The sequence below is a fragment of the Linepithema humile genome, chromosome 6 (assembly GCF_040581485.1).
Source record: "Linepithema humile isolate Giens D197 chromosome 6, Lhum_UNIL_v1.0, whole genome shotgun sequence".
Taxonomy (NCBI): domain Eukaryota; kingdom Metazoa; phylum Arthropoda; class Insecta; order Hymenoptera; family Formicidae; genus Linepithema; species Linepithema humile.
In genome coordinates this window covers 27,704,865-27,719,730 of record NC_090133.1, presented here as the reverse complement: position 1 = coordinate 27,719,730, position 14,866 = coordinate 27,704,865, and the positions used below count along the sequence as shown (strand labels likewise).

Below are 14,866 nucleotides of genomic sequence, written 5' to 3'. Positions count from 1 at the left end.
CTTATTTTGCCTTCGGGTCAAGTATATGCGATGTACACAACCGGCAGATGTACATTGAATATTACATGAAGGAACAAACGAAATGTATTAATTATTGAAATACATTTCCAGAAGAAAAGTTATATATATAGCGCTAAAAAAAAAAAAAAAACGCAAAGCTGCGTTAGAGGAAAGAAGGCATAAGAACAACAAATAATTAAATAAATGTTGAGAGCGGAGAACAAGAGAGAGACGAGGTGGTCGATGAAAGAGCAAGAGAAAAGCGCTCGTTAGAGGCGCGAGGGGCGCCATATGGGTTAGTAAATTTAACTTCGCTCACGAGAAAGCCGCGAGAAAGAGAGGAGAGAGCAAGAGCGAGAGAGAGAGAGAGAGAGAGAGAGCGAGGGGGAGGAGGGGGGGGGAGACCCGAACGAGAGTACGTGGGAAGTGTGTAGAGGCGCAAAAGGCCCCGACCATCTGCTGTCGGCGGCGACCCTGCAGAACCGTCGTCTCATAGTCAGAAATGCGCTAGCACCGCTAAATCCTGAGAGGATTGACGTGCGCCAAAGGATGCTGCTGCACACTGGTGCGTCAGTTGTCGGTTCTCTTGACACGATGGCTCAGTTTCATCGACGTGTTCGCGAAACAAAGAAAATTTTCTTCCCTCACGTTCATCAAACGTGATGCTGCTGCCGCCTTCGACTTCTCGCATTTCAGTTCAGTTTTTCTCTCTTCGTCGTATGGAAATAATTACGAATACGTGGAAACAATTCACTGAAATTCCAAGTGTGACAAACAACGGGATTGCAGATTTACTTCAAGTTTCCGTAATTGCAGCCTTGACGACGTTTATATAACGTATCGTTTTAAGATCGCGTAACAAATATCCTTCGTTCCTTATCGCGTTCTATCGATGCTTGCATACGTAATGTTCGATCGTGATCAGGCAATTTTATCAAACAAAAACGGTAGAATAAATTGTGATAACGTTGAAGGAATATTGTGAAAAAGTATGATATTCCCCGAGACTTCTATTTCAGCTGTTTCTCTTCACGAAGATATGAATTATTAGATACACCAAGATAATTATGACGGGAATTTTAACGTATATATGTTGGATCGTTCGACTCGACTCCTATCAATTATCACATTTACAGAGGCGAGTCGTGGATTTCGGCGCCTATCTAAGAGCACCGTCGGCAACAGCAAGCAGCATCAACAACAGTAGGAGGGAAAGACAAGTGCCACTCTCTCCCCTTGCCGCTTTCTTTCTCTTTTTCTTTCTTTCTCCGCGGCATCTGCCAGTCCAACTCTCGCTCTTTCTCTCCCGCTCTCTCGATCTCCCCGTCTCTCTTTCTTTATTGCACCGACGGCTGCGTGTCTACGCACGCGTGCAAGCAACGCCGGCAGCACGCGTCGTGCGTGCCATACACAAACGCAACCCCTACACAACACGCGCTCTCCTTCTCTCTCGTTCGACACAATCAACCTGTCTGTACGCGAGACGGCGCTCTCGTTGCAACGCGCGCGAAAGTCTGAAGGGAAAAAGCAGATGCGAGAGAGTGCGTCGATCCTTGTACATTCAGCAGCGATCACGACGCATGTTGCGCGCACGCGAGGGGCGGACTTGCCGTAGAGACAATTAACGCCCTTTCCGTTAATTGTGCGCGTCAAACGAGGCAGAAATCAAAGTCGTTGCTCTGCTGCCGACCTGTTGCAAATGCAACGCGACCGCCGACGCGTGGCAACATCTTTTCCCCGATGCCCCCGACAACACAACGCACTTCCCGCACACGCACCGCACGCGCATTGTTAGGGTCGCGGCGCGGGAGTTGTAAACACCGCACGCTAACGCATTACAAACCCGCATCGAAGTTTATATTCTCAGAACTTAATATACCGGCGATGTGAAAACTCTAATTACTATACCGGCGATAAACGATCAGATATTTCAATTATCATACGAGTGGGAAATAATCCCAATATTGCGCAACGAATAAAATTTCCATTATTTTTAACCGATGAAAAGAGTAGATGACAAAGTTTTATCTCGTCGCGGCTGCACTCCGTGCAGCAGCCCATACTAGGAAACATCGCGCAGTACAATCTCACGATAATCGACCTTCAGAAGTTACAAACCGAACGAGTTTTCAATCTCGCATGCAAAACTCGCGACTTCCGTGCTAATTAGTCGGCCGGACGCGAAGCCGGACTGCGCGCGATTGCACTTTCCGCGCGAGATAGCATCGCGCGCAGCAACAGCGCACGTTACAAAAGGGCGGGCCGACTTGAGACTTTGTCCACGCGTTAACTCGAGAGCTCTCGGCGTAACATAATTTTCTCGCGCGCACGCCAATTCCGCGTGTTTCTTATCTGCATTTTTGTTCCGGCGTTTGCTGGAAACTAGTCGGATCATGCACTCGGCGATTAACATCCGTGACCAGTTACGGACGGACGGAAGTATTGTTCTTTTCCGCGCAGCTGAGCTCGGATTGCTGTTTGTACTTTTTGCCGTCTTATCGGCACGTGTCTTACACTTTTCGCGAACGCATCTAGTCGATTGCAAAACAACACGTATTTATAGTTGTTGGAATATTAAAAAAGAATCAAAGGAATTCAATAGCGCAGGACACTTGTCAAGTATCGGCACGGCAAGCGATGTTACGCAGGCGATACGTGCAAATGGTTTTCTTTCATTTTTTGTTAACTATAGTTATGCATCATTACGATCCGACGTTATATGGAACACGCTGGTACTGTTATTTATCGCTACACGGTCGTCAACATTTCTTACTTCCCACATTGAAACGTTTATGCTAATCCGCGAGACCTGCAAAAAATCTTCAACGCATGCACACCTCTCGTAAGACATCGTTCGTGTATCGACTTTTATGTTATCTTGTGAAAGTTTATAAATCACTGCATATAATTCTACGATGACACATTCCCTTAGGATGTCAGATCTATCCTACGCATATAGCGAAAACATGTGATGTTTCATGCTATTAGGCACACAAGGTGTCTTGCTAGACGTTAAAAAATTTAACTCGTACTTTCTCTTCATAAAAATTCCCGCAAAATAATTTAATTAATCACGAGCAATAAATATCTTATTAATTTCTGTAATTAAATTTGTCTTTGCCACCATATTTACATTCATTCAATAAAATATAATTTTAATTAACGTATAAAATTACGTACAAAATTACGCACCTTCTGCTAAAAATTTCTCCAAAAGTAAATTTTACGTTTTAAATAAATTTCCATTTTAATTCGTTATTTAATTGCTTCTGTGTCCAAATTACATTTCATTCGAGTTAAATATAATTTTTATCCCGCAGAATATTCGAGAATAAAAATGTACGTCGTAAAATACCCGCGCGCGAGCGACAAATTCGTCGACTTTATTAAGTGTGTAATGTGTGACAGATGGACTTACCGGCCACGTGAAGTCGAACGGGAAGTTGATGGGGTTGGTGAAGCTCGGCAGAGCGACATTCGCGCTGAGATTGAACGCGTTCTCGCCGAGAACGGGCGTCACGACGTCGCCGTACGTACACGGCGACGTTGTGTCGATCTCAGCCTGGTACTGCTTCAGGCAGACCCGAAACCACGTCTTACAGACCCCCGAGCACTCGCCTGTCTTGGACGCGTTGCCGGAACAGCACTTGCCCAGGCTGTCCTTGCCGTACTCGTTCATGAAAGACTTTAGCCTCAGCTCGAACACCCCCGAGGCGTGCACCTGTAACACACATATGCATTTCGCTTTCAGAAAACGCGAGTCAAGGAAATTACATAATCCTCGTCAACACGACATGCAATTTTCGAAAGACAAATTGAAACGGAAAATGGAAAGCGTATTTAAAAAAAAAGTTAGGACCGTTCGACGTCAATTTTGAACGTGTTAATTTTCGCATCAATCGCGCATATTAATGATCGCACGATAAAAAACGCGTTCTTCAGGGAGGGCGTCGAATTTTGCAGAGCACCCCAGGAATATCTTTAATAACTCCACGTGCAATCGCGATGCGATCTTAATGTGGATCTGGTCCGCAGACGGCGGCGAATCATCATGGGATGCGGGAAAAAGAGCTCGCTATCAAACGAGGCACTCTCTCGCTGCTCGCGAGACGGGGGACGTCGTCTCGTGCCCCACGATGTGAAACGCCGCAGGAGCACGTGTGCGCGTGCGTTTTTGCAGACGCGTGTCACGCACGTCTCCCAGGAGGAGAGAAGCAGCGGAGTCGAGCCGGCAAAAAGCGCGTGTCTTCTCTCGCTCGCACGAGGAGACGCGAGCCATCCGCCGATACGGCTTGCCATTATAATTGAATTACGAAAACGTGCCACGATTTACCGCAAATTCGACGATTCGCTTTTTATCGATATCGAGCCGATGTCAAGCTGAGCATTCCTCTCGCTAGAACCGGAACTATGGTCAAACGGCTTTGCACGAGCTTTTAAAATAACACGCAACTACACTTTCAGTCTTCGTAAAATGTTAAAAATAACGAAAATCGATTGTTGCAGTATTTATATTAATTCCGATATCGCGTTGACGAAAAAATGCGGAAGAAAATGCTTGAAAAAAAATTGATTTGTTTCTTGTCACTGCCGCCACACTATTATTGAAAGCAACGGATATTCATTTTAGATATGTGTGGATGCAAGCACAGTCTGCAAAAAGAGACCGGTCGACCAAGCTCGTAAATGCATCAACGCTCTAGTTAGTTCGCGAGGCGCGCTGCTTAACGAAATTACCGGGCGGAGGCTCGCTCGAGAGTGCGCAGCGAAAAAAGGCGAGTCGATTAGCGGTGTTTTTCGGCAGCATAAAAGTCGCTCTCGCTATTAGCTCGCGCAATTATCACACTGTTGCGCATCGCGATTTTGTTACCTTCAAATACAATTGGCAGAATGTAATCCTCATTTTTATAACGTTAACGATTTGATAGTGCAAAAGGAAAAAGTAAAATCTCTCAGAAAAATATCTAATAAACAATTTTTCCAACGCTGAAGGCTTCACGAGACGAAGGAAGAAAGGATGGGGGAAGCACGTTAGTCAAGGGTCAACGATTCCTTCGGAGTATCGATAGTACATCGTCGCTGCGATTGAGCCGCTATATTGTATAAACAGCGCCGACGTCAAATACGTGCTTCCCATTTTTCCTCTCCTCGTCGTCGCGACGCCGAGAGTGCTCGACCACTGTGGACACAGGCGTGCGTGTGTTTGTACGTACAGAAGGCGCGCACACGAATGCGCTTCCGGGCGAAACTTCCCACGAGATATTGTATAGCCGAGAGCGAACGGTAAGGCCTTCGACGAGGTCCGAACGGCGAGCTCTCGGCATTAGCTTTCCTTATCGAACCCGCGGATCGTCTCACGTATCGATTGCGCGCACTGTCGACAAATTTGCAACTTGAGACTTGCAAAAATATAAATCAGCGAACATCGCGGGATGATAAAGCAGAGGTTGCGTGTGGAAAAATCTATTTCAACGAATTAGATTAAAAGCCATTTTATGCCGGGAAATGAGATAATCGTGCGCGTTTGAATCCGCTGACATTGTGACAAATTGAATTTTCAATGTCAAATTTTGTAGGTTTTTTCTCAAATTACATTTGATGTACAGTTATGACTGAAGACCTTCTCGTCACGCCGTAAATTTGGAAAATGAAACATTTCACACGACCTTGCACGACAGAAATAAATATAACGTTTGCGGATAAAGGTAGCACACACTGCAGACTCGCAGGCAATCAGCTATTTTTAAAACAGCAGAGTGAAATACAGTTATTCATCTGAATTTTTCGTATTTTCCAGCGGTATATTCTACATTTTTCTTTATATGTTTACATTCATATGCATCGTGCGTTAAGTGCGGCTGAGCCCCGCGGGGCTTTATCCACTGAAACACAAATGTTCGCATTCAATGTCAGACTCTTAGCAATGAGAACGCGTCTTTGTTGCAAATCACCGTCGCGCACTGGGCTTACTTAAAGAAGACAGTCGATGCAACCGACACACGCTCGGTGGCGACTCGTCGCGAGTCCATCCCGTTAGTTCGCGTCTTGCGAAGGTAAACGATTAAATGAGCGCGTCATCGTACACGCCACGGAAAGCACACAAACCGTACACAGAGGCGCGCACACGAGCACGCTGCCCTCACGATGAAGAATCTCATTTTTGGCGCGCTGGAAGGTTATTCTGAGAACGGAGAATGGCCGCCGCGCGTATTTACGTATATATATATGTATATATATGTATATACGCGGCAGAGTAGCCGACGATACGTTTCGTCACACAAAACGATTTTCGCCGCCCGGGCCACCCTTCAGACGCCTTTGAGGCGTGTTCTCTTTGCGGATCGCAACGACCGATGCAATCTCACTCTTCTTTTTCTTCTCGGCATCCCGACACCGGTACTGGACACAACAAAGAATCCGCCACAGCGGGATTCTGCGCAGGTTGCGCGAAGATCGGGACTAAAGCGTGAAAGGCGAAGCTAACTAGAAGCAGCGCCAAGGGGAGAGACGGACATAGGAGGCACAAGCACGGTTAGACACTTCTAAAAGAGTGCATCCAGATTTAGAGTTGCGTGTGCGCCGCCGAATCTGCCGTTAGGGACGGTACACACTTCTCCGCGTGGCAAGAAAAGAGAGAAACAGAATTTCATATGTGCTTAGAAAAGAAATTTTCTACGAAGACAAGAAATTGGGCGAGCAAGATGCGTAACAACAATCGACGATTGTAATTATATAGCGATCAAATTAATTAAATTAAAACGATTATCTGAGAACGAGAAGACTTCGCGGCGGCATCGCACGAGGAAAAAGAAATAGAAATATTAAATAAAAATTTGCTTGTAACATTGTCAGACACGCATTGCTGATTAAACTCGAAAACTTTCAGAAATTCTAAAAGCAAACTCACTTCTGCATACTTCGACAAACAGTATCAAAGCATGGTAAGCATCGTTGAGAGATAAGCACGAAGGCAGTCGTGCACACGAACGCGAAGGATCGCGGCAGACAGAGAGCACAAGGGTCGGGAAAGGGGACTGGGGAAGACATCTCTCCCAGGAAGAATTCCCTTGGAATCCGTGTGGAGAAGAAACCCGGAGAAGAAACGGGCCGTATAATACGCGAAACGCACTGCTCGTCGACGCATACAAATCAGTCATTCAAGACGAGATGTAAGTTAAGAATTTAAATTGTAAAATACTAAATTTATCATAACTGTCAAATGCAATAAACTCGAGAAGCACTGCAGTAACGAACTTTTTCTTTTTACTTCAGAAACAGCAGAGATTAACCAAAGTTTTCCAAATTTTTTTTTTGAAATTATTTAAAAACGAATTTTATTGTATGTAAAATCAAAACTTTTCGAAACATTTTATCGCGAGCATTTTATTTGACTACCTTCTATTGAAAACGATTTATTCAGAAACATATGGTTGAACCATCTATTTTACATTTTATTTCAATCGACTGTTGAAGAAAACAAGAAAACATTTCGTTCGACAATACAAACAAACTAAGCTGTCTCATTTAACGGGCGTTATCACCTTGAATAAACAATTTGCAGAGTCGAGGTTAATTGTTAAGGAATAAGGATCTTGCAGGACAATTCAAAAGTGCTTCTCGCATTCTACTCAACATCGAAGGTACGAATATCGTCGAGGTATTTATCGGGCGACAGTTTCATCGCTTCAAGTAAACGCGGACGCAAAACGTGCCCGACGGCGCGAATAAATCGCAGTTGCGCAAGTGCGCGATCCGAGCTTCGCTCTGAGAGAACGTATTATGGATTATTATGAAACGCTAGTCGATTACGTCGAGTCTATTCCGATCTTTAGCGCACATCTGCAGCGCGGCACCTTCCCTTTTCTCAACACAACAATGGTGATCTATGGGGGCGAAACGAGCCAGGTACCCAAAGTGCTTATTCCGCTTTGTGCCGAACATCATGAGAGCCAAGCGCTCTCATTCATCGAATCGCGATGTCCAAGGTCGGCAACGCCGACAGAAGTCGACGAGAATCCCTCCCGACATATTGAATTATGATGACAACACGTGATGTGTACTATCGCGCGATTTATTATATAATCCAATCCCTGCAATCCCCCTGTACAGTCTTAGGAACGCACGTTTCGCGTCATTTCTGAGAATCGGAAATCGGCCGGCTGTGTATTATGTATCTCTTATGCTTTACGATACCTTCGGCTTTTAACTTTAGGTAATGTTGTGGTACGGTTATGTGGTGTTCTGAAATCTATCCTAAAATAAGACGTACCAACCGCATCTTAAGCTTCTCTTCACGCAACCTTCACAAAACATATTTGCACGGTTGGGCGCCCTGCGGTCTCAATCCCCAAAAGACATTAATTTTGTTTGTGAAAACTGAATTGGAAAACAGTTGTAAAAGACCGGTCTTTAAGAATGAGTTTCGCAGAACTTGGGATCGAGTGCCGTGTACGGTGAAACACGGCGATAAAAAGGAATATAATAAATAAAGAGGCAAACTTACCATTCGGGGAGTCGGCAGGAGAACGACGGCGGTCGTCCACACGATCATCGTGGTCCACATGTTGACACGTCGCGTATCCCTCGGTGTTTACACGCCGCCGGCGCTTCCTCGGTGAGCGGAGGAGGCGCGGATGTGAGGCGTTCTACTCGTCGTATCTCCGTCGGCGTTACCTGCTCGCCGCTGCGCCGCGGGGCTGCTGCATAGCCACGAATCGCGTCGTGCCGGTGCCCCGTTTCGGTGTCACACGAAGAAGCCCCGTCGCCCGGAAGCGGCGTGAGCCGACAAACGTGAGGCAAGGTGCGCGCCGACGCGCAAATGCCGCGCGCAAACGAAGGCCGATTTGGTTGTTCGCGAATCGGAAAACCGCGGCGGAAAACCAACTCTCCGATCGCCCACTGTGCACTGCGGCACGCGCGTATTTACGGGACAATTTGGCCGGTGTACAACGTACGACGCACTCCTCGGCGAGGGGTCGTTGACAATTCGCGTTATTCTACGCGATATCTCACGCGCGGTTCTCACTTTTTTCTTTTTTTTTTTTTTGCACACTTGGCGTTGACACACTTTATTCCAGTAATATCCGTGGGACGACAAGAGACGCTGAGACTCGCCGGGAGCGAACAATAACCTTCGCGGTCCGCGTATAAATGTAAAGTCGCGAAGAATCCTCTCGTTGCCAATACGCCGGCGTATCGTAGATTTTCTTCTTCCTTCCGTGTTACGAGTCACAAGCGCGACGAAACCTTATGAAAGCCAGCGAGCAAGCACTGACGGACGACGAAACAACTTATTACAACGCTCCTCGTCCTCGCACAATCGCCGCAACAACGACGAGTCGCGCACTGATCAGCCGTCGCCGCGCCGCGAGGAATACTCCGTTCGGCAGCAGCGCCCTGGTAGCGGAGAAGGGCAACGTAGGGTGATGTGTGGAAGGGGCTAGAGGGCTGAGTGGTGGGGTACCTTGGAAGTGGAGGTGGAGCCAAGGATGCCCGCGCGGCTCGTGTGTGACGAGTCGAAGATGAACGGGAGAGTCAATGCGCCCGTCGCGGACTGAAGGGAGCTTGCAGTCGGGGCGAAGAAATTGGGGGGGGGGGGGGGGGAAGGGCCGGGGGGGGGGCACGAAAAGAGCGATGTAATTCACACACGAGACGGCACACTGCCGACGAGAGTCCGCCGTTTCGTAGCCGCGGCCGAGATGCGTCTGGCTCTTCGCGGCGAATCGGCGCGATGCGATTCGTGAAAGTGCACCAAAAGTCCGGGAAAGCTGGCACCATGCGGTGGCATACGCGTGGACACACGCGCAAAAGTCACACGCCGGTTCGCCACCGCAAATCGTCCCCTTTCTCCGTCTCTTCCCGCTGCTTACTTCACTCTTGTCCGTGAAATTTGGTATTGTGCCCGAGACACCGAGCGTCTTTGTTCCGTTCGATTTATATTGTCACTTTTCTTCTTTTCTATTCAAAATATACGAGAAGTAGAGATTTATCACTACCGGTCGACTAACGCCACATCGCGGTATCCACAACAACCGCTGAGGCACTATACCGGCGTGGACTGTACGACAGATGGCGATCTCTCTTGCTCAATCCCGGTTAGCCCTCTCCTCGTGCTGTACCGCCGGAGAGAGAGAGATCCACGGTGTGTCAATGTTTCTTCTCCCACTTGCTAACTACCTCCCTCGGAATACTTGCTCCCGCGCAATGGCACGATGCGTTGCGCACGCGTGCACCCCGCGTTGATCGTGTGATACAGGGTGGTCGCGATGAGTGGTCGCCGTACGCGCGTACTCGTCACGGAGTGCAACCCTCGACTGGAGGTAGCAAGGCCGGCGGCACCCCTACTTATAATTGTGGTGCCCGCCGGTTTCCCCCTCCCCCCTCCACCCCGCCGCCCGGCCGCCGGGAGGGGTTGCGCCCGAATCAGAGGGGTGGTGAGGTAGCGGCTGCACCGGTGGCAGATTCGACGATCGGCGGGACGCGCAAGGGGGACCGCACGGGCAGGAGGGAACGGCAGCGGATCGGGGCGAGGGGGGGAAAAGGGGCGACATGCAAAGGCAGCTGCAGGCCGGCTGCACGCGCCCACCCCCACTACCGCGCGTGTAGCCCCTGTACGACACCCTAGCCACTCGTGCGGACTTCTTGCCTGCCTGCTTGCCTGCCTGCTTGCTTTGCAGTTCGCTTTACTCCCTTGCTCGGCTGCTCGTGGACACCTTGGGGCGTCTGCCCCCTGCCTGCACTCCCCTTCCTGCTTCCCCTTCGCCCGATGTTCACAGTGGCACAGCTCGCAATATTCTCCTCTTTCTCTTTCTCTCTCTCTCTCTCTCTCTCTCTCGGCCCCCCTCTCGATCCTTCTACTTACGCCGTGATAATTCGTACCCCATCTACAGATCCGACGGCACGCGCCGTGTGCCACTACCTCGTGTATGACGTCACAACCTTCTTTTTAAGCGTATTACGTTTCTTACGCGCGCGCGAGACAAGGCGTACGTGCCTGCGTGAATGCGTATGAGCACGCATATGTACATATCGCGTAGCTGTACCAAGCTGTAAACCCTCGACTCACGATATGACGGATGTCAAAGAGCGGATATGATTATTTTAGATATAAATATTCATTGTGTAACGAACGAATAATAGCAAATAGACGCATGAAAGGGCTTGCGAAGAGTGATCACATATTTTTCTGAAGACGAAAAACAATCGAGAATATCGCTAATATTATTATTCGCGCGGTTCGATGCATTTGCAGCTTGCCGAAATATTTAAGCTTAATATATTGGCTTGGTATTTTGCGCGCATGCCAAGGGATTTGGCATTTTGCCAGCCAATAGTTTGATATGCGCCAGGTCAATTTCAATAATCAGGTAATAAAATTTCGCGAGAAATACACTACTAGTAGCTCCAATAAATCAAAGCTAACTTTGTTGCTTAATTTTGCTTGTTAAATTGTGATTTACTAGATAGAGATATCGGCGAGTATTCGTTCATCGTAAATTCATTTTCGTTAAATTTATAAAATAATTGTAAAAAGCAGTTGGCGCATCGCTGATGGAAATCAAATACGAGCTATTACTTTTTTTTTGCAGGTGAATTCGAACTCTGCAGCATGAATTGCATGAAATAACCGAGTTCCAATGAGATCGCGTGGAGGCACCCTAATCTGGATATTTGCCAACTGCCCTAATTTAGGGGTTTACTTACCTAATACTGTAGAACATACGGGCGCATGCCGAGGCAGCGATTGCGCGTCATCTGCGCTTCCTCTTTTTCATTCTTCGACTTTTTCGTATCCGCATGACTCGTCTCTACTTGTGCAAAAAAATGAAAACCTGGAAATAAAAGAAATAAGAATTAGAAAGAAATAAAAGTAAAAAATTAATTTTTAAATTCAAACGAATAAATAAGGAATAAAAATAAGAAGCTAAACATCCGTTGCTAGATGGTCGTGCTAGTGTATTCAGAGACAAATAGTAAAAATTCGACCTGTTATCAGGTCTTCTTCAAGTTTATAATAAATGAAATATTACATTACAAATTAAAACGCTTTTACAAACGAATTATTATAAAACATCGCTGATATATGTTGTTGTTGGTATATAGTTGTGTATTAAAAAGTTACTTGATGCATTATAGATGATGAAGTCAATCACAGATATCAATAAATAAAAAGAATAAAATTGTTAATCATTATCTTGATTACACTAAAACGCAAAGAAATTTGAATTAAAAAATTGAAAATATAATAAGAATAAAACGCAACAAAATTGAAATTATACATACATTATTCGCAACGATATCAATGTTTAAATCATAGTTTAAAAAAAAAAAGGGCCAAGTTCCATTGGAAAAGTCAGAGATTGCTGGTCAACGATTAAAGGAACTTGACTGATAATATTAGCATTAAAAGTTTTACTTTACAGCCTTCACCCGAAAGACTAGAACCATTCTTATTTTAAACATTTATTACTAAAACTTGATATAAAAAGTAAATAATGGATAACAATCTGTTTGAATACGAGTTAGATTAAATAAAGAATACATTATCGTTAATTCGTACTACCGTAAGAGATTAATTTGTCATGATTTGAATAGAAAGCCATAAAGCTCGCGTTTTGTGACAAGACCATGCACATTCATGTACACTTGCCCCATAATTTTTCTGACACCCTCGTCCCCGATACAACGAGAGCACGTACTACGCAAGAGCTCCTGACGTCACTCGTCGTAAAACCGGATGGGGTGCGGTGAACCCCGTCTCTCTCTCTCTCTCCTCTCTCCCTCTCTTTCTCCTGCTCTCTCTCCCGGTCGAAGGGCGCGTATTATACGACATACGCATCAGTACTATATGGGATGACAGATTATTATGGCGGGCATACTGCTCCCCGGCTGCAAGGCATTGTATCGGGGATACAATGGCCCGGACCTGTCTCGGCCACGCATCCACGTCTCTCATTGTTAGTTAGCGCGGCACCGTCCCCCTGGCTCACCCCTATCTCACCTCCATTCGGATTCGCAGGCCCGGCGCGCCCCGCCAAGTGTTGCAGCCATCGCGGCTAATAAATCCGCTCCCCGTTAAAAAGACCCTCCCCCCTTTGATATATCGACAACCCTTCTAAAGAGTTCGCAGTCTCATTGAGACGAAATGATCGCTTCTGATGAATCGTTATTTTTCATCAGATCCTTATTTTTATAGAAAATAATAACCGCGCCCAAAATGTTGTCACGCGGTAAAAATGCAAGAAATTCAAGCGTGGTGAAAGACAATACGCTCGCATTGAAACATACCGATACATTGTGAAAACTATTTAAAGATAAAAGAAGGTAAACACGCGGAGCGCGAGACTGGAGCGGGAACAAAGCCACCGTCACCAGCTGGTGCGCTCGGCAAAATCACGGTCGCGTAATCAGGTAAACAGCGTTACGATAAGGTGTCGCTACGCAGAAAGAAGCCTTTGTTGTTTTCTTCGCCGCGTTGTGCATCGGGGAGGAAGGAGGGGAGCGAAGGCACCCGTAGTTGTACAGTGTACTTCCGCTCACGAGGTGGTTCAACAGGTCAGACCGACGGGGGAGCCAGATGAAACCACTTCCGGCCGTCCCCTCCGTGGCCCGTCCTTCTTTCCTATTTCGCTCCACGTGCGTTGGCGTCTTTCTCTCTATCGCCCATCGCTCATCTTACGCTCGCAGATGCTCAGATTAATAGAATATCGATATCATTTCTTGAGCGAGGAAATGAAGCGGTAAACCGCGATTAGACGGCGAATTATGTTGCGCAACTTTTTTTTTTTTAGACAATTGAAACTGGGAGAAGTTTCTATCGCGTCTTCTGACATTGATATATTTGTAAAATTATACTGATCAATAATATCCAAAGTAATATGAAATATTAATAATCAGAAGTGGTTCTTGAAGGAAACTTTCCTTTCATCAACAATAAGATCTCACTGTACATTCTCAATCCATATGTTTCTGCGCAACTACATGTACATATATTCGCGTATTTACTCGCGGTCGATTAGTCCGCCCGTAGCATATACACACGTGCATAATACACACACGCGAGTCCATCACGCGACTCCCTTCGTCCGCTGCTCTTTCATTCATACGCAACGCGAGCGTACATGAGCGCGTGCGTTTACGTGTGACCGAAACCGCAACGCGGTCTTCGGCAGCACATGCACTCTTCTTGCCGCCGCTGTTTGCGCTGATATGTGTGCACTTTGTGCAGGAACGGCACAGAAGGCGACTCAATGAACCACCGCCGGGGGTTGAGGATTGCATTTCCGTCGACTACACCTCAAGATTTGCAGGATTGCACGCGTGGCGCAAGACAATCTATCCACGAAAAAAAAAACAAATCTATCCACGAAAATGTGTCTTACAGCCGCATCTCTCTTGACGCAAAAAATTACATTACAATATAAAATCGCTTATTTCTTCAACGTTGAATAAATTCATTTTTCTTTACAAGCTACAAAAAAAATGCAAAGAATTTAAACTTATAATTTTTACACGATGCGTTATGCAATATACGTATGCTTTACGCAATACATTTCTTCCCGTGAGAATTCAGATCTCGCGAAATCTCATAACCACGATTTATCTCACCGTATTTTGTTTTTTACTCGGCATCTGCGCAGCATGATCGCGCAAGTTCGGCAAAAGCCAGCCCAGTAATACGCTTAATTACCTCCATTCGTTACGCGAAAGGTATGTTAATTCGCGAATATTATCGAGTTTAATCTCGGGCTCTGATGGCGACAGTTGCTGCGCCCGCGTCCGCGTCCGTAGAGATATCTGGCCGCAGCTGAGCCACGGAGATCGGCCCGGTCGATCTTAATCGATTCACAAGCGTCGTGAATTTTAT

At 46.4% G+C, this 14,866-nt stretch overlaps 1 protein-coding gene across 1 annotated transcript in view; it reads right to left on the bottom strand.

Moving 5' to 3' along the window:
• Window positions 1-14,866, bottom strand: part of Delta (neurogenic locus protein delta) — a 61,976-nt gene that overhangs the window by 35,209 nt on the left and 11,901 nt on the right. Inside the window, exons 2-3 of the mRNA XM_067356792.1 lie at window positions 8,504-11,831; window positions 3,419-3,721 (exon numbers count right to left, since the gene is read on the bottom strand). Coding sequence (XP_067212893.1) covers window positions 3,419-3,721; window positions 8,504-8,563 — 363 coding nt within the window. The 5' untranslated portion in view covers window positions 8,564-11,831. The remainder of the gene's footprint in view (window positions 1-3,418; window positions 3,722-8,503; window positions 11,832-14,866) is intronic.